General features: G+C 40.1%; 2 protein-coding genes across 2 annotated transcripts in view; both read left to right on the top strand.

Moving 5' to 3' along the window:
* LOC308094819 (peroxisomal ATPase PEX1-like) overlaps positions 1-11,323 on the top strand; it is a gene marked incomplete at its 5' end in the record, with an annotated part of 32,349 nt that extends 21,026 nt beyond the window's left edge. The window contains 13 exons of the mRNA XM_080441646.1: positions 177-370; positions 480-602; positions 1,120-1,318; positions 2,110-2,279; positions 5,340-5,474; positions 5,976-6,040; positions 6,177-6,319; positions 6,819-6,922; positions 7,836-8,012; positions 8,738-8,992; positions 9,427-9,606; positions 10,555-10,700; positions 11,196-11,323. Of these exons, the coding sequence (XP_080297772.1) occupies positions 177-370; positions 480-602; positions 1,120-1,318; positions 2,110-2,279; positions 5,340-5,474; positions 5,976-6,040; positions 6,177-6,319; positions 6,819-6,922; positions 7,836-8,012; positions 8,738-8,992; positions 9,427-9,606; positions 10,555-10,700; positions 11,196-11,280 (1,976 nt within the window). The 3' untranslated portion in view covers positions 11,281-11,323. The remainder of the gene's footprint in view (positions 1-176; positions 371-479; positions 603-1,119; positions 1,319-2,109; positions 2,280-5,339; positions 5,475-5,975; positions 6,041-6,176; positions 6,320-6,818; positions 6,923-7,835; positions 8,013-8,737; positions 8,993-9,426; positions 9,607-10,554; positions 10,701-11,195) is intronic.
* LOC308096048 (peroxisomal ATPase PEX1-like) overlaps positions 1-20,906 on the top strand; it is a 643,221-nt gene that overhangs the window by 198,576 nt on the left and 423,739 nt on the right. The window lies entirely within an intron of this gene.

Genomic DNA, 20,906 nt, shown 5'->3' with positions numbered 1-20,906 from the left:
GTAAATGTACAGTACCGTACTGTACATGCTCACCACATGGAAACATTAATGACTATGCCCAATATAGGGATGCCAGGTTGAACGTGGTTAAACCACAATCCAATCATTCATTGCCCTGAATTGATTCAAAACTTTTTTTTCATTTTTCATGTCAATCAAACGTATTTACTCTCCAGGGAAAAGGGCGGAGACGGTGAGGCAGACTCTGGAGGAGGTTTTTGAGCAGGCGGTGTGGAGGCAGCCCTCCGTGGTCCTACTGGACGACCTGGATCACGTGACGGGGGCGCCCACCTCGCCGGAGCACGAGCACGGCCCCGAGGCGCTCCTACGGAAACACATCGCACAGAGTAAAACATCACTTTTATACATTGTACAAGCGTACTAAAATGTTGATGTCCTCACAAATGTATTACGGTAATACAAACGTGTGTGTGTGTGTGTGTGTGTGTGTGTGTGTGTGTGTGTGTGTGTTGGTGCAGCGCTCCAGCCTGGTGTGTCTGCTCCTCTCCAGCCACAGTGAACACTCTCTGCACCGCTCCCTGACCCAGGTGCAGGGCTCCCACTTCATCCAGGGCTTCCTCCACATACAACCCCCTGACCAGGTACACAGCACACACACACACATTGAATACTTTATTAGCAGTTTTTATGCGACACTGTTGGGCCACAAAGTATAAAATAGGGCTTAAGTTATAAAAAACAATTACTAAGATAATTATTGACAGTTGCAGCCCTACACACAATGAAAAGAGAATTGCATGAATAAAGACACCAGTTGATATATTCTGTAAATAGAAAACTATAACGTCTCGGTACTATATAATACTATAACGTCGGGTGGAAACCTCACATGTCCAAAACTGTAACTTTTCAGGATTCAAATTGAAGTAGTAGTAAGTGAAGTAGCAAATGTAGAAAATTAACAAGCTCAAAACGTGTCGCTTTGTGCCGCGTTTCGAGCTTGTAGATCTGCTATTTTTGATGCTTTTGTGTGACGGTGTAGTATGATCAAGTAGGGCGTTAATTTACGGAAAAAACAAAAAGTTAGAATATGGACTACTTTATGGAGATAAGCGGTTTCTGCCCGACAACAACAATATACTGTACGTCTTCCCTCAGACGCAGAGAGCAGAGATCCTGCGCTGTCTGATCCTCAGGAGGACCGGCCTATCAGAGGAGACCCTACACACTCTGGACCTGGGGATGGTCTCCAAGGAGACGGAGGGTTACGTGCCCCGTGACCTGGCTCTGCTGCTAGAGAGGAGCGTGCACGCCAGTGTTGTACGCACTGGACACGGTAACCAACCACCGTACTACTGTACATTAACACATTTTAATGTTAACTCTCAGCCTGGCGGCCCTATTTTGGGCATTATTACATCCAGTATCTATCATCACCTTTGCATTACACTGTCGTACAATAAAGTATTAACACACTCGGTGCCAGAGTTGTATTAAAAAAAGTGTATTAGTGAGTGCCAGAGATCTCACCGTTTGTAATGCTACGCTGTTTACAGCTGCAGACTCCACGACGAGCACCCGATTGTAGACAATATATGCGTGCACGATGGTGGATGGTCCTGCCTAACACCTGGAACAATAACATCTCTCACGCGAGTTTTTTTGCAAGCAGATATAATGGAAGCGGACGGGAGCCAGCTTTTTTGGCACGGTGCTCCATCTGTCCCTTCCTTCTCAGAGTCACAGTGGGTGATTCCAGAGCTGCGCTAGCCCCCCGCCTTGTGAAAAACGAAAAAAACAAAAAGATTGATTTCACGTAGATTTACGGTTTTGGCAGTCATCGTCACTTTTTGCAAAACCGTAGATTTACGGTTTTGGCACCCAAGGTGTTAAATATGGCTTGAATAATTATTAAATTTATTAAATTTTATTTATAGCTTATACCAGGATTGAGCTTTTGGTAAGGAGATGTAATTAAAACATGGTAACGTTTCTATATGGTCTGTTCAAGAAGACAGACGTTTCATGGCTTCACGGCTATTTGGAGAAGAGATTTGTTTAAGTGGTTAAAGGGCCATATCATCTACTGTATGTATCATACGGTATCACTGTTACAGTGTCACTGATACAGTGTCTGTCCGTCCTCAGGTGTGTGTCTGTCTCAGGAGGACTTCCAGAAGGCTCTGGAGGGCTTCACGCCCCCCTCGCTGTTGGCCATGGACCTCCACACCCCCCCCAGCGGGGCGGGGCTGGACAGGGTGGGGGGGCTGAAAGACGTGCGACGGCAGCTGATGGACGCCATCCTGCTCCCTGCCAAGGTCAGCTGCACAACGGTCAAACCATGTGGGATATAGAGTGTGTGGGGGAACCACCAGGGGGTCCTTGAAGGTGTTCCAGGGGGGTCCCCAGCTAAATGATTGATAGCACCAAATGGACCCTTTATACGTGTCTGTAACTCTGAGAGCTGACGTAAGCTCTCAGAGTTACATTGATACCAGTGGTGTGTTCTAGATTTTTTTGGAGGGTATACTATAACAATTCCCCCCCTAGTTCCTCCCACACGCACCGCACGCATGCGCGTATAATTAATTAATGTAAAAAAAAATGCGCGCGCTCCATGCGCGTTTCTGCCCCGCACAAACTCGGCCAGGCCCACTCAGGCCCAGTTTCACAGTAACACACTGAGTAGGCTACACTTACAATATGCTTTGTACATTTTGCTGTGCTATGATGCGCAATTTGAATACTAATGAAGTACTCAATTCAGTGACCTACGTTCAATGAAGTGAATGGCAGGTCGTTGAAATGTGTGAATTCCTTCGCCAGTAGCCATTAATTATCACCTCAAGAACAATAGCCAGTTAGCCACACACATGATAAGCCTTCACCTCAGAGTTAGACTAGTCAGACGGTCAGACCACATTCTTGCTGTTTGTATTGCTGTCCCCCCAGCCCAGCCACTCCTGGGTGCAGCGTATCAGATGCGTATCAACGTATCAGATACGCCATTTAGAACTGTTTTTGAATGTATAGGTGGCGACGAAAAAAATCTGCAGGCCATACTACGTATACAGCGTACCACGGTAGAACACATCACTGATTGATACTGAGGGTTTTACAGTATAGATTGGGGCCAGACTCAAAATCATATAATAAATGGGGGTCCATGCCATAATTATTTAATATCACGCTGTGAGTCTTTGAAAGAAATGAAAGGGTTTGAGAATAGACCTGAAGCCGATTCTAAAAACGGCCTCTAAATTCTGACACATTTTCTGAAAATCAATTTTTTATTCAAACTTACAAAAAAAGAAAATAAAATAAAAATGTTGCTATATAATACGGTATACTGTAGCAACAAATAAAATGACACAGAGATGTTCCCAGCTTGAAAGGTATAACAACGTATAAGTGTTCCAGGTCTAAATGGGTTGGATAATGTGAAAATGTTAAATACTAAGATATCAACAGTGTCCTTAATGTACAATGTAAAGGGGAAAATGACTCGCAAAAAATCTCTTTTCTTTACTCGTACGTTTGATTTCAGTAAACACTTATGAGAACACGCTGCCCTCTTGGCCAGGTTTTATATTTCTGTACAAAAACTGTCCCGAGAGCAGATTTTGGGAACTCTTGGTATTTTTAGGCCCGGATTTTTTTCTTTTCTTCTTTTTGTGTGAAACTTTCGAAAGCTAATTTCTCGGCTTCCTAGGAGTTTGATTGATTGGTTGATGTAGTTTATTTAGAAAGACATGAGAATAGTACATGACAGTACATAACAGTACATGGAAGTACAAATTCACAATACAGGGTCTACTAAACTGGAACTCTCATTAAGCACTAAGCTTGTTTAAGATGAGAACCCCATGCACACAAATCATGATGAAATATAAGAGGCAGACAGATATACACACTACTATACAGAATGTCATACAATCAGCTTTCAGGTTACTGGTATGAAGAGAGAAAAATATATATATATATATATACAAAAGAGGAAAATGAAGGAGGGGGGGTAGGGGGGGTAGGTTAAGACTTAGACAGGGGCCATTTTCAAATTTCAGCCTCTTGAAGGTGTATCTTTAGGGCAGTTTTGAAAGTGAGTAGGGTTTTACACTCCTTTACTCCTTTTGGTAGGGCATTCCACATGTTTGATGAATAGCATGAGAACGAGTTCATTCCCTTAGTTGAGCCAAATCTGGGTTGAACATGATTTGTGGAGCTGCCTCTGGTGTTATGATCATGGACTGCATTAACATTTTGGAAGTATTTTGACAAATACAGGGGGATCCCAATGTTGTGGTGTATCTTGAAGACCAGGCCCATAGCAAGTTGCTGTACTCTGTCCTCAACCCTAAGCCATCCAATCCTAGCAAAATGAGCAGGGGTTAGATGGGTTTTGTGATTGAGGCCAAGAAGTAGCCTTACAAGTTTGTTTTGGGATGTTTGGAGCCTTGTTTTTAAGGCCTTGGAGGTGTTGTGATACCATGAAGTGCATGCATAATCATAATGACCTTGAATGAGGGCCCATGCAAGAATCTTCAGAGTATTCTTACTGACTAGACGATCAATCCTCCACAAATAGCGTGTTGTTTGGTTGACATTTTTGATCACTTTTTCGGCGTTTTTGTTACCAGAGAGGTTTGCCTCCAAGATGGAGCCCAGGTAGGTAATTTCATCCTTTCTTTTGATGACATCATCACCCACTTTGATCGTGAAACTCTCTGCCTTGCTAAGGTTAGGACTGGACCCAAAGAGGATGGATTCAGTTTTACCCAGGTGTAACGAAAGTTTGTTGTCAGAGAGCCAGATGCAGATCTTGTTGAGTTCGGAGCTGAGAGTTTTCTCAACCTGCAGCCTGTCCCTGTCCGAGACTAGCAGGGCCGAGTCATCTGCGAACAGTTTGCAGTCGCAGAAGTTACAATAGATTCTTGTAAGAAAGGAAAGTATCCGTCTGTCTATCTATTCTATCTATTATGTAACACCTGACAAGGCTAAAATAAATATATCTACAGTAGCTGTAAGGCAAAATGACATTAAAGCGGCACTATCAAACATTCTTTTAATATATAAAATGTAATATTGTCCAATCTGTATGGTAGAGTATGTTAATACAAAATAACATACAATTGGGGTGGTTGTATTTGATCTCCCTGCTCTTCTATTGAGACATTTAGATTGTGTCAAAGGTGCCTCACCTAGACACAGAATCTGACACAAATTTTGAGCAAGCAGGCTCAATTAGCTCAATGGTAAATATTTCAGCACTTGCGCAGGAAACCGGGTTCAGTGGAAAGTTACATAGTGCCTTTAAGATATCATTTTTGTATGTTTGGTTATGTGCACTTTAAATGGCATGTGTCTCCTGTACGTTGCAGTATCCCATCCTGTTTTCCAAGCTGCCTATCCGTCATTGCTCAGGGCTGCTCCTGTACGGAGCCCCTGGCACGGGAAAGACCCTGCTGGCAGGGGCCGTGGCCAAAGACAGTGGCATGAACTTCATCTCTATCAAGGTACAGTAAAACCAGGGAGCTGACCAGTACAACCACAGTCTTATACTGTTGAGTTGGGGGCTCAGTGCCTTGCTCAAGGGCACTTCAGCGGTGTTGGGGGAGGGGTGAGTGGTGGCCATTCACTTCCCCACCCAGATTTTAGCTCTCCTCTAACCTTGGGCCACTGCTGCCCAAGTCGATGAGTTGGTTTAATGTTGTTAAATAAACCTGTGAGACATGAGGGTTTATTCATTTTAACTAATTTCTTTTGCCACACAAAAACGTCCTAGGGTTCCCAAGGAGGCAAAAATCCAATGCAAAAAAAAAAATGAGGAGGGAGACCTGCAGACCTCTGTACAATGCAAAATAATAGTTTTAATGCCTTTTATACAGAAGTTTTTACAACTTTTGTGTAAAATCTTACAGACTACTTGGTAGTAGAAAGTAGTAGTAGTAGTAGAAAATAGCAGATCTAAAAGCTAGTAGTATAGAAAATAGCAGATTCTTTTTCTACCCCTCCAGGGACCTGAGCTTCTCAGCAAGTACATCGGAGCCAGTATACAGGCAGTCCGGGACGTCTTTCAAAGGTCGGTTCTCTAATCCGCTCAGTTAACATGTTTTACATTCTATTCTAAATCTAGGCTTTAATTTGGTGCCTGTAACTGTAAACTGGTAGCAGTGACGTAGTGGTGACGGTGCTGTCCCCCCCCCCCCCCCCCTCAGGGCCCAGGCAGCCAGGCCCTGCATCCTGTTCTTTGATGAGTTTGACTCGCTGGCCCCCAGGAGGGGTCATGACAACACGGGGGTGACGGACCGCGTGGTCAACCAGCTCCTCACACAGCTGGACGGGGTGGAGGGTCTGCAAGGTACTGTAACACTTCACTTCACTTCACACTGTAGCAACACATACTGTTTACCATGGTCTGCTAGCAACATCCTGAGTGTTCATTTAACTCTGAAAGTATAAAGAATAGACCCATAAGGGTCCGATCGTACCGAGATGTGATTCTACCTCTGTTCTGATGCTTCAGAACCGCCTTGGCAAACAGGGACAAAAAATGGACATTTACTTGTGACCCATGAAACTGGGTCTGTGACCCGATCATTTGGTCTACTAACTGTCTGAGCCACCAGAAACCCCCAGTTATACATATAATACATATAATGTTTTTTTTTGTGCAAACTCAATTTTTTTTCTTTTCTTTTTTTGTTGTTATTTCCATAAGAGAAATAACAACAACAAAAATTCCATAAGAGAAAGGGAAGAAGACAAAACAAACAAAATAATTATCTACATACAGTATCTATCCAGTGTGGTAAGTACCTAATTTGTGTGATAATATTTTTGTGTTTGTTTGCTATCAGGTGTGTATGTGCTCGCAGCCAGCAGTCGACCAGACCTGATAGACCCGGCCCTGCTGAGACCTGGTAGACTGGACAAGTCCCTCTACTGCCCTCCCCCAGACCTGGTTTGTTTAACATCATACATTCACTCAAAATGATCACTGTATTCGCCACCATATTTCAACCATTTAATATACTGACATCTGAAATGTTTTAGTTTTTGTCTAGTTTTAGTAGACTAAATATCATCAGATTTTAGTAGACTAAATCTATAGTTGATTTAGTCGGCTAAAATGTATGTTGGCGGTGCCTTGATGGTGTTGTAATGGCTGATTTTACACTTGTTTGCATGCTGAAAATAGCCAAACTACAAGCTCACAACATGTCGCAGCGCGACGCGTTGTCAGCTTGTAGATCTGCTATTTTCAGAGCGCGACACCCGAGCGCAACCAAACATAAATTTACTTGTCTTTTAGTTCTACTGAATCAGTGGCGGAACAACTGAAAGCCGGGCCGGGAGGCACAGCGCAGTGATCAGGCCCCCCCCTGCGCGCGCGTGCGTGGGTGGAATTTTGCTGGTTTTCCGCGGATTCTGTCACTTTTTGGGGGGCTTTTTGTCACTTTATTTCGGTTTTAGGGTTAGGGTAGGGTTAGGTTAGGGTTATGTTGTTTAATTCTGATTTTTGCCTGATTTTACCGATTTATTATCTGACGGCCCGGGCCCTCCTCTGACGGCCGCCTCCCTGGCCTCCCCGGACGCTCCGCCACTGTACTGAATCTCTTCTCCACTATTAGTCCCTCACTAACATTTTAGTCTACTTTTTATTTGTTAATGAAATTGTCAATATATTTAGTCTTAGTTTTAGTCATTGTAGCTTAGTTTTTATTTAGTTTTTATCTAGTTTTCGTCAGTCAAAAAAGGTAGTCGACGAACATTTTTCGTCATAGTTTTAGTCAACGAAATCAACACTGGATCTATAACCACCTTAAAACCTTCTCTCTCTCTCTGTGTTTCTCTTCCTCTGGCGGCGGGTTCAGGAGGATCGTGTGGAGATCCTCAGGGCTCTGAGCGCGGGCCTGCCCCTGGCCGATGACGTGGACCTGGGGCACCTGGCCGCCGCCACGGAGCGTTTCACCGGAGCCGACCTGAGAGCCCTGCTGTACAACGGACAGCTGGAGGCGGCACACGGCAGCCTGGCGGCCAGCACCACACATGTCAGTACTACTGGGGTTAGGGATCATTTCGGATTTTAACCATTCCGGTTCCTTAACGATTCCCTCACAGAGTTATGGTGGTCCTTGAAATTAAAAAGTTTGAGAACCACCAGATATCTTAATTTTTTTATTTTGTTCCCTCCTCCACTAGCAAGTCTATTGTGAAAACAAACTGTACCATTATGTCTTCTATCCCTTGTCCAACTCTTTCTGATGTCGCTTTCATGATCATTTTATCATCATGGCTGGGATAAAAAAAAAATTTGAGTACCTCTGGTTAGGCCTGTCACCATTATACATTTTACTTGACAATTAATTGTCATTCAAACAGTTGCAATTAGCAATTTAATTGTGCAGCTTTTAAACACAAGTTTCATGGGGCAGATATGACAAAAAACTTAAATGCAGAAATAAATGACAATGAACGATATCAATAGTCAAAATAAATATTGTATTGTGGCGAAAACACGGCATGTTTGATATTTTATACTAAAGATTTGTAACAAAATAGTGTAAATAGCAGATCTTTCAAAATGTATGAACCTTTCTCAACATGGAAACGATTAACGATGATTATGCAAATGAATTGCAATTATCTCCAATAATTGCGATTAGGTGATAATGGTATAATTGTGACAGGCCTATACCTCTGCTCTGGACTAAACATGTCAGCTCCTCCTCTAAGATGTAAAAATCTTCTCTTTATTCTCCTGTGTGGCGTCCAGGAGTTGACCTCGGGGTCAGACAGCGACATGAGCCTGGGCTCCATGATCTTCCTCAACCACAGCAGCGGCTCGGACGACTCTGCCGGGGAGGCGGAGCCGGGGGCGGGGCCGGACCAGGCCGCGGCGGCGGTTCTTCTCCCGGGGAACCAGCGCCATCTGGAACCCGAGCTCCACCGCAGCAACCTGTGGAGGCTCTACTTCGGAAGCTCCTACGAGTCAGAGCTGGGGAACAACAACGCCTCACCGTCTGGACAGGTGAGAGGACATTTGTGAATTTAAGTTGACGATGAATTGTCACACAAACTATTGAGATTAACGATTTGATTGTGTTTTTGACTTTGAACATTGGAACATAGTATGAGTAAACATTTGATTTATGTTGCTTCGTAAATCAAGAATTGCACAGGGCAGATATGACAAATAACTTAAAAATACAAAGAAATTACTGACATATTTAATTATTTTATACTTTCAAAATCAAAAATAAAAATAGATTACACAATATCTCTACAGGCTCACAACGCGTCATGACACGCTGTGAGCTTGTAGATCTGCCAGAGTATTTCTTACACCACTGCAAGTATTACTGATCATCAATGTCATCTCCTTTAAAATACATAGAGGCACCACAAGAATACCAGAAAGCCACTAGATGGCACTGTAAGACTTCTTTTGTTGTAAAACCCCAGAACTCTCAGTGTGTCTCTGGTCCAAACTCCATGAGCCAGGACCTCACAGGGTTGTCGGTACGACTCCCCCCGGCCTACATGCCTTCCATCCAGAGGGGCTTTGAGGAGCTGAACCAGGAGCAGATGGAGCGCCTCCTACAGGAGATCAGAACCATCAAGAGCAGCCACAGGAGAGACAATGTGAGTTACACCGTGCACAACACCGCCGGAGAGCTGTGGTGGAAATTAACTACGTATATTTACTCAAGTACTGAGCTGTACTTGAGTATTTTCAGTTGTTTTTGTACTTTATACTTCTACTGTAAAGGTTGCAAGTTGCATATAATGATGCCATGAGGATACTCATGAAAAAAGCCCAGAGGAGGCAGTGTGAGTCAATGTTTGTCAATACAGGAGTGAGGACTTTTCCACCGGGGTTAAACCGGTTCCGTTCTTTTTTTCCCGCCTCATTTTGAACCAGTTCAGAGTGTTTCAAATATTGCGGTATTGCTACTTTCACTTGTGTAAAATATCTGATTACTTCTAGGAGAGCAAGCCTCACAATGGTTCACAAGTTGTTCTGCTCTGTTCCATGCTGTTGTGTTATTTACGGAGAGCAGACATCTCTTCTCAACAACAGATGGGTTGTTCTTCTGTCTCAGTCTTGTTTATGTATATTTATGAATCAATAGTTCATGTCAAACTATTGATTTTGTGTGCAGGTAGCCGTGTAATAAGCAACTTATTGGAAGGATCTACCTCTTCAGTCGTGTCATGTCAATTGTACCGTCAGGACTTATTTTCCAATAATAACGACACCTTCACAGTTTATCATTTCTTACAGTACATCATCGGTGCTGTCCGGTAGAAATCTTGTATGTCTAAAACCATTATTGTTCAGGATTATGCAAAAAAGAAATATTGTTTTCAATTGATCCAGTGTAGTTTTTATTTATTGAGAAGCTAAAACAACTCAATCAAAGGCAGCGGAAAGAAAGGTAAAGGCAAACAGAAAGGTCTTTAGTTGTGTTTTAAAAGAAATAAGAGTGGCAGCAGAACCTGCAGTTCTCTGAGAGTTTGTTCCAGTATATGTGGTTCATAAAAACTAAATGCTGCTTCCCCAATCCCCACGTTTGTTTATGTTTTTAGGGACAGAAAGCAGGTGGATCCAGTGAGCAGGTGACTCCAGTGTCCAGTGGATCAGGCCTGCTTCTCAGTCAGTCTCATCTGACCTCAGCTCTGCTGACCACCAGAGCCTCTCTCAGCAAGGCTGACTGGAGCTCATACAGCAGCCTGTGAGTACAATACACTGTTCTACACACTGTGGTTCTATAACTCTATTTATGATGTATTTCAAGAACCCCCATAACTCTGAGAATGTACACATTCTACAATAACAATACCACTGTGTGTACAAACAGGAATCACACACACACACACACACACACACATTTCTTCGCTAATTGTTTTTCAACCATAAAACAACAATTTCTGTTGTTAGTTTGGTTTGGTCCTCACAAGTATAGTAATGCGCGCGCGCGCGCGCGCACACACACACACACACACACACACACACACACACACACACACACACACACACACTGCAGTTCACGGGTGCAACGGTTAATCTAATTGATTATAAAAAAATATTGATTTAATTAAAATGATATATTTTCCCCAAAACCTCTGTAATGAAAAGTAGCCTAAAATAAAAACAAAACAAATAAACCCAAAGTCCTGCATTGGAGGATGTAAAAGTTAGTTTAATGTTATTTTATATGTTTCTCTAGGTATGAAGCGTTCGGTGCTACAGGAGAAAGCAAAGTGCAGACTTCAGTCCCTTTTCAACCCGGACAGCGTGTCACTCCAGCCTAATGACACCTTAGCCTTGTCACATTATAGGAGCATGACTCCTTAGGACAGTGGTTCTCAACCTGTGGGTCGGGACCATGCAGGGATCATGCAGGGACCCTGCATGATTTTGAGGGGGGGGGGGGGGGGTCCCCAGATGACAGTGAAATGACAATGTAAGGACTTTTAAGACCTTTTTAATACCTCAAAGAAATTACTAAGAAAAAAGACCATTACTGTATCAAAAGTAATCAACAAACTATACAATAGAAAATGGTCAAACCTTGGCCTAATTGTCAAATAATATGAGAAAGAGGGAAAAAGAATGTGTGCTTGTATATACATATTGAACCGAGTCAAACAAAATGTAATGCCTCAACTCATACATTCCAAGTGCTTATCAGGGTGTGTGTGTGTTTGTGTGTGGGGGGGGTCCCAGTTCAAATATGATCATTTTGGGGGTCACAGCCTGAAAAGGTTGAGAACCCCTGCCCTAGACTGATGATGTAGTTTGTTTTCAACTTTGGGTCAAAAACTACAGCATGCCCCTTTAACGGTTACCTTTGAATCTAATGTGCTAATTTGTGGACAATGTAAATCAAAGAGTTTAATATTTTAATGTTTCTTATTGGTATTTTAAATGATTATGAATAGAATACACTTGAATGTATCATGTAATAAATGTACATATATGTAAAATAAAATCTAATCTAATTGTTGGTATAATTCTAGAATGCTTTTTGGTGAAGATTCATCAACCGTTTTATTATTTGTTCTCTTTATAATGCAGCTACTACTATGGGATGCAGACAAAATAAGCTTGAATGTATTAATCTATGAAATCAGGAGCTGATAAAGAAACATATTGACGCAGAAACATACAGTAGGTACAAAAGTTCATAAGGATAACACTAGAAAGCCAGAGAGCTTATTTCCATTGTGGGCCTATTGTAAACTAGAAAAAGTGCTCCTCGGAGCACAGGTCTCCGCCAGGTCAGGTACGTTATTGTGGCCTCCTGGTGGCGCTATAATAGGCCAATGTGAAAAGGGTGCCATTTCTTCTTAGGCCTTTCACGGCAATCGGACACTGCATTCATGATTTGAGGCACTTTGTTCCAAAAATGTGTTTTGCTAAATTAGACCTGCTGGTGGCGCTATAACAGGACAATGTGAAAATGGTGGCATTTCTTCCTCGGCCTAGTAGGAATGTGCGTGCAAAATTTCACGGAAATTGCACGCTGCGTTCATGATTTGAGGCATTTTGTTCAAAACGGATCTGTCCTGCAAACTTTGGAAGCCAATGTTAGGCAATCAGGATGGAATATGGGAAATCGGACAGATCTGTGTTGATCACATGACTATAGAGATACTGTGTACCGATTTGTGTGACGTTTGGATAAAATCTGTAGGAGTAGTATCAAAAAAAAATGTTTTGCCAATCTGAAAAATTCGGGCCAGAGGTTCTGAATTGGCATCCAGGGAGTATGTGTGCACAGTTTCGCAGTGATGATGAAGTGGTCCTTCTGGCCGATCTACACGGTCACAGCTTTTTTCTGTTCTGGCCCCACAGTGGTGGAATGAACTCCCCACTGATGTCAGGACAGCAGAGTCACTGCCCATCTTTCGCGCGGGGTGAAAACCCACCTCTTCAAGAAAGCCTATCCTTCCTCTTTGCCTTGCCTACTTGTTGTTAACTAGTTGTACAAGCTCTTGTTTTATTGGATCTTGTTTATTCGATACTTATTTGTTTTAGCTCTTGCTCATTTGATTTTCCTATTTGTCTCATCTGTTTAAGAAAGTAGGTAGCTGATATATTGCACTTTTACCTTAGCGCTAGGTATACTCTTAGTTGCTTGTTTTAGAAAAGAATGCACTTAAGACTTCTGGAGATTGGTAGTTTCCTTCCTTCCTTATGTTGAATGCACTTATTGTAAGTCGCTTTGGATAAAAGCGTCTGCTAAATGACTGTAATGTAATGTAATGTAATCACCTTTTACTGCTCTAAGATGACTCAGAGTGGAGCAGTGGACTTAAACCCTCAGTCACTTTATGACTGACTACCTGGAAGTTAATGATTAACCACGGATAAGAATCTAACATTAATACTCTCACTTGTGTTCACGCTGGTTAGTTGTATAGGAGTCAGTAATGTGTGAGGATTTGTATGAATTAGTTTTTCAAGTCTAAAGCGTATGCCAAGCAGTGAAAGGTAAGAGATTCTCTTAACATTTTTCAACCTTTAATGATGAAGAAATCTGTCTGCAGAACCACTGTAGGTTTCAGGGTTTGTGAGCAGGAAACAACAGTCGGTACAAACTGTTGGTTACTTCCTTGTGACCAAATGGTGGAAAAGGTACTCATATTTATAAGTAAAAGTGTCAATACTGCAGTGTAGACATACTCTGTTACAAGTAAAAAGACTGGTTATCAAAATATACTTGAGTATAAGTACAAAAGTATTGGCATAAAAATATACTTAAAATACCAAAAGTAAAAGTACTCATTGTGCATAATGCCCCATTTACAAGTACAAAATGTTAAAAAATATTTTGAAAATAGCAGATCTACAGGCTCACAATTCGTCGCAAGCTTGTAGATCGGCTATGTTCAAATGGCCAAAATATTATATATAGGGCTGAAGTGGTTAATGTATGTGGTTAATGCAAAGTAACTAGTAACTAAAGCTGTCAAGTAATTGTAGTGGAGTAAAAGTACAATATTTGCCCCTGAGATGTTGTGGAGTAGAAGTAAAAGTACTGGAAATTGGAAATACTCTAGTGAAGTAAAAAATACCTCAAAATTGTACTTAAGTACAGTACTTGAGAGTAAATGTACTTAGTTACTTTACACCACTGCTTGTGACCAAATGCAAAGAAAGTAATCTCCATTCTCATGAAGAAGATTGCAGCTCACAAATCACAAACTATGTACAGATAAATGTGATGAATGTTAGGTGTGGTAATTTGGTTATTTCTCTTCTATACAGGAGACATGGCAGCGGCCAGAGGTCATGGTAGGTCATAACACAGTTTATTGTTTTTTCCTGATACTGATATGAGGAGGAGGGAGATATGTGGTTCACACGTCAAGCAATAATACATAAACATTATCATTCACAGACAGACAAGCCAGACCTTTGCTTAAATTTACATTACTAAATATTTACTTTTTTTAATTCAGGGCAAGGGGTTCATGTGAGCACGCTGTTTTTGGTCAGTGGATTAACCCTGTAAGACCGGGAAATAATCTGTCTCATTTTTAAATTTCTTTCGCTATTCAAAAATAGCAGATATACAAGCTCACAGTGCGGCACAGAGTGCCGTGCTATGAACTTGTAGATCTGTTATTTTTGGGGAAAATCGTGGGTCATTCGATATTTATATTTTTAAAGTGAACATTTGTAACTCAAATCTTTGCTTTTGGGGATTCCATAATGTCTTCTAAATCTTAACAGTTTTTTTTTGGGGAAAAAAAAATTATGTTTCTATAATATCGGTGATTCTCAAACTTTTTCCAAAATTATATGTATTTGGTCTCTGACCCCCATCTGAAAATATTTGGTTCCAGGGACCACCCAGAAGCAAAGATAGGAGGTAAAAATGTATATAAATGTATATATTCAAAGATTTGCACACATTTAAAAAAAAATAGCAGATCTACAAGCTCATGTGCCACGCTATGAGCTTGTAGATCTGCTATTTTTGAATAGCCAAATAAATCTTAAAATGACACAGATGTGTTCCCTTCCTGGTCTTAATGGGTTAAGATGCTGCTTGACAATTAGACATATAAACACAGTGTGTGCGACCTGTATCCCGAGAGAAGACAGACTATGCACCCACTGCACACAAAATGAAGTGGAAACCGAGCTACACTTCCTAACCGTCTGTCCATTGTACCAAGACATCAGAGACACATACTTCCCACAGATTACAACCACACACGGAGATTTTGAAAACATGACCAATGACAAAAAACTCCCATACCTGCTGGGCGAAGTACAACAATGTGCAAACACAGCAGCAAGATTCGTGAGTTGCTGTGATAGGAAAAGGATATCAAACGGAACACAACCACCCTAAAGACTAATCATTGTGCCCAGTGATCTTGGTACATAGAAATTGACCTATCGAAGATACTGACTTCCAAATGTACATATTTTTTGTTTTGATTGTATTGCTGTATTGTTGTATTATGCTTTCTGCTTTGGCAATGTAAACGTATGTTTTCTCATGCCAATAAAGCCCTTTGAATTGAATTGAAATTGAATTGTGTGTGTGTGTGTGTGTGTGTGTGTGTGTGTGTGTGTGTGTGTGTGTGTGTGTGTGTGTGTGTGTGTGTGTGTGTGTGTGTGTGTGTGTGTGTGTGTGTGTGTGTGTGTGTGTGTGTGTGTGAGCGAGCGCACTCAACATTTTCATCCTCTATGTGTTCTCAGCCAATAATTAATTGCTGTAATTGGAGGTCATGTCATATAGTATCAAATCCCTTTGAAAGTTTTGGCAGAAAATGTGTAAAATATATCCACTTTTCCAAAACATTCCCTGTATGTGACAGGATGTCATTCATAGTAACAGGTTAAAAACAGTTAAAAATAGTTAAAAACAGTTAAAACAGTTAAAAACAGTTAAAAACTAACAGCATACAAGGCCGTAATACCACAGAAGATGTTCATTGTTGTTTCTTATTTATCAGTCTTATAGCCTGGGGGAGGAAAGTGTTCTTCAGTCTGCTTGTGCCAGCTTTGAGGCTTGTGTCTGTATTTAGGCCAGGTGTCAGATAAAAAGGCACAAATCAAAGAGAAGTCAAATATAATAAATAAGAAAACACTGAGTTAACCCATTAAGACCAGGAACGCATCTGTGCAACCACTTTATCCATATTTTATACTTTGGCTATTCAAAAATTAGCAAACATACAAGCTCATAGCGCGGCACTCGGTGCCGCGCTATGAGCTTGTAGATCTGCTATTTTTGAAACATCGTGAAAATTGGTGCAAATCTTTGAATATATATTGTTTTTTAAAGCGAACATTTTTAACTCAAATCTTTGCTTCCATGGGGGGTCCCTGGAAGAACATATTTTGAGATGGGGGTCTGCGGCCAAATACATGTCATTTTGGGGGTCCTTGACATGAAAAGGTTTGAGAACCACTGATTAGAGCAATTAGAGCAACATACGCTTTTTCAACAACAACATTTTTTATTTAGAAAACATTTGTAGAATCATCAGAAGCAAAGATTTGAGTTACAAATGTTCACTTTAAAATATATATATTCAAAGATTTGCACAAAATGTGCCTGATTTTTCTAAAAAAGTAGCAGATCTACAAGCTCATAGCTCAAAAGCTTGTAGATCTGCTATTTTTGAATAGCCAAAGTATAGATAATGGTTAAAGTGGTTCAAATCTAAAATGACAGATGCTTTCCCGGTCTTAATGGGTTAAAGCTCCCATAACAAGTGTATTATAAGGGCAACGTTTTGACCATGTAGGTCTTCTTTAGGCAAATGGATTAAATGAACACCCTAACGTCCACTAATATATCCTCCCTGTTGAGTCACAAACCTCGTATCTCTATACTTAAACTTTTTATGTTTTTTCATAAATCAATGCCCTACTTCATCATACTACAGTGTCACACAAAGGTAGCAAAACATTGCTGATCTACAAGCTCACAACGTGAACTTGTAGATCTGTTTGCTATTTTTGAAAAAATAACTTTAAGAGTGAGAATGAAAGTGGTTACGAGTGTATAAAGTATTAACAAGAGCTTGTGACTGAATAATAACTACTTGTAGCAAAGAGCTGCTTTGACTTTAGTGTGTGTCTGTGTGTGTGTGTGTGTGTGTGTGTGTGTGTGTGTGTGTGTGTGTGTGTGTGTGTGTGTGTGTGTGTGTGTGTGTGTGTGTGTGTGTCACTGTAAAATGTTGGTGAATTAATTATGGTTACGTATAAATGAACAGTAATTATTTCTTCACTAACTGTGTCTTTTCTTCACTCCAGGTGACTTTAAACTCGTTACTGAGGGCTATGCTGAGGGCTGGAGCATTGTCACCCTCCCCTGTCACCTCTCTCCTGAGACCAGCGCGTCTTCCATGACAATCAGGTGGTTTAAGGAGTCAGAGTGTATTTACCTTTATAAGAATGGTCAGGTGATAGAGGGGAGGGGCTACGAGGGCAGATTGACCCTGAACATCCAGGATCTGCAGAAAGGCAATGTGTCTCTGACACTGAGAGACTGGAGACATACAGATAATGGAGTTTACATCTGTCAGGTCAAACATGGAGAACAGGAGGAGGAGATTGCTGTGGGATTAAGATGTAAGTGATCTACTGTCACTGTGCATTATCATTAACCATGATATTGTAGCTGTCAGGTGGAAACCTTGTATGTCCAAAACTGTTACTTTTCAGGAAATGAAAAAAAAAAAAAGAACATGACTGTGTTTTAAAGGATCTAATGTAGTTATTATTTAGTCACAAGCTATTGTTAATACTCTTCATCAAATATTTATAAAACCCCAAACTTAACCACTTTCACCAATTTTTTAACTAGAACTAATTTTTTAACGAAATAACAAACAAACATAAAAGTAAAAAAAAAGGAGATACAAGGTTTCTGCCCGACAGCAATGATATGTATATATAATTATGTAATCATGTTTATCTCTCCATGTATAAATTACACTGTGCTTTCATATAATGGCTATAAGTGTTTACTGTAATCTAAGTCTTCATTATTTTCCATATAGTCACTTTCTGATAGCTTATTGGTCTTTCTGATTTGATTTGAGGCATTTTGATCATAAACATAATGATCACAGTGTGATTTGGCTCCAGTTCACACCTGATGATGACTTCATTGATGACAAGTCATCCAATCATATTAAAGGATACATTAAAGCTGCACTCTGTAACTTTCATGTCTTACCCGAGATTCGAACCCAGGTCACCTGCACAAGTGCTGACATTTTTACCACAGAGCTAATAGAGCATGTCTTCTTACACAGGAGAGAAATTACATTTTGACCTTCATGCAGTACCACTTGTCTACCAGTAGGTCAGACCTTACCATTTTTCACCAGAAGAGCAGGGAGACCAAATACAACCACCACCATTGTGTTTATAACCACCAGTTATATTGTATCAACATACTCTACCATACAGATTGGTCAAAATAACATTTTATTCACCAAGAAAGTTACATAGTGTAGCTTACAGGTCTACATGGCAGAACATAGATTCAGCTCAGAATGTAACCATGTATCCAGTGGTATAAAAAGTACTCAATTGCTTTACTTAAGTAAAAGTATCAATTCTGCAATGTAGAAATACTCTGTTACAAATAAAAGTCTGGAATTCAAAATTTACTTACAAAAATATTGGTATCAAAATGTACTTAAAGTACCAAAAGTGAAAGTAGTCATTATGCAGAATGTCCCATTTCAAGTTTTCAAATGTAAAAAATATATTTTGAAAATAGCAGATCTACAAGCTCACAATGTGTCTTTGAGATAGTCGATTAATTTAACCCATTCTGTTATTGCATTCCATATTTCAGGTTCCTTAACAATTTGCAAATTATTAGTAATCTTTCTGTTTGTGAAGTATCAGTTTTCTAACCATTCCAACCATGTGTTTTCTCTTTACATGAATGATGAATGTGAACGTGAACTAGACCTCGGTGAGTATTAAATATATTCTACTTCATGTCCTCCAATATGTTTTCAGATTGACATCAAGTTTTCACCCTAGCAGAATACAAACTGAAGGAGTCTTAACCAATGAAACCCTCTATACTTAGTGAAACAGACCTGAGTTAACTCTGTACTTGGACCACTTTTCCCCTCTATACCAAATATCTTCATTAAAAATAGCCAATGTACAAACTCACATCGTTAATTATTATTAACCGTGATATTGTAGATGTCAGGTGGAAACCTTGTATGTCCAAAACTGTTACTTTTCAGGAAATGAAAAAAAAAGAACATGACTGTGTTCTAAAGTATCTAATGTAGTTATTATTTAGTCACAAGCTATTGTTAATACTCTTCATCAAATATTTATGAAACCCCAAACTTAACCACTTTCAAAAAAAATTAAACTAGCAAGAATAGCCGATCTGCAAGCTCACAACGCGCCACGGTGCGACGTGTTGTGAGCTTGTAGATCGGCTATTTTTGCAATTGTTGTGTGAAATTGTAGTATGATGCAGTAAGGCATTCAGTTGCGAAATAACAAACAAACATAAAAGTTAAAATACGGAGATACAAGGTTTCTGCCCGACAGCAACGATACTGTATGTATATATAATTATGTAATCATGTTTAACCCATCACGATCCATCCTATGTGTTTACATATTGCACTAACATGTTTTCTCCCGTAACCCATTAAGACCGGGAACGCATCCGTGTCACTTTCAGATTTCTTTGGCTATTCAAAAATAGCAGATATACAAGTTCATAGCACGGCACCGAGTGCTGCGCTTTGAGCTTGTAGATCTGCCATTTTTTTGGAAAATGTGTGCAAATCTTGGAATATATATGTTTTTAAAGCAAACATTTTTATCTCAAATCTTTGAACGTATGTTGCTATAATATCAGTGGTTCCCCAACTTTTTCATGTCAAGGACCACCCAAAATGATAATGTATTTGGCCGTGGACCCCCACCTCAAAATATTTTGTTCCAGGGACCCCCAGAAGTTGTAACAGAGTTAAAAATGTTCGCTTAAAAAAAATACATATTCAAAGATTTGCACAAATGTTCAAACGTTTTTCAAAAATAGCAGATCTACAAGCTCATAGCGCGGCACTCGGTGCCGCACTATGAGCTTGTATATCTGCTATTTTTGAATAGCCAAAACAATATTAAAATGACAGAGATGCGTTCCCGGTCTTAAAGGGTTAACATATACAGATACAGAATGCATGTTAATACCAGATATAAATGATGGCATACTGAGGAATATTAAATGAATGAATCAGAAGATTATTATGGAGGATAAACTTGATTCCTGAGTAGTGTGGAGGTGAACGTTTTGTGCAAACATTAAAAATATGACAAGTTGGTGCCCACAAGGCTGGTTAATAATAAATGGTATGGACTGCAGAAACAGTTGACATGAATAGCAAGTAATCTTGACATCAGACAATTGACTGATTCAAGTAATGAACGTTTTTTACTATGAAACTGATCATTTTACTATAAACCAATCTGTCATGGCAGATGAAAATGTTTCACTCTTAATATATACTATCGTGTAGAATTGTATCTCTAAGCTGACATTTAGTCACTTCACAAATGAAATTAGAATGTTGTAATTAGAATGCTGAATCATTATGATTAATGAAGCAAGCTATTGTAAAATAATTGAAATCGTCGATTAATTTAACCCATTCTATTATTGCATTCCATATTTCAGGTTCCTTAACAATTTGCTAATTATTAGTAATCTTTATGTTTGTGAAGTATCAGTTTTCTAACCATTCCAACCATGTGTTTTCTCTTTTCATGAATGATGAATGTGAACGTGAACTAGCCACGAGTGAGTATTAAATTAATTCTACTTCATGGCCTCCAATATGTTTTCAGATTGACATCAAGTTTTCACCATAGCAGAATACAAACTGAAGGAGTCTTAACCAATGAA

This window comes from Gymnoscopelus braueri (assembly GCF_963280865.1).
Source record: "Gymnoscopelus braueri genome assembly, chromosome: 11".
Taxonomy (NCBI): Eukaryota; Metazoa; Chordata; class Actinopteri; order Myctophiformes; family Myctophidae; genus Gymnoscopelus; species Gymnoscopelus braueri.
Note: the sequence above shows the minus strand (reverse complement) of the source record. Positions and strands in the feature narration are given on the sequence as shown.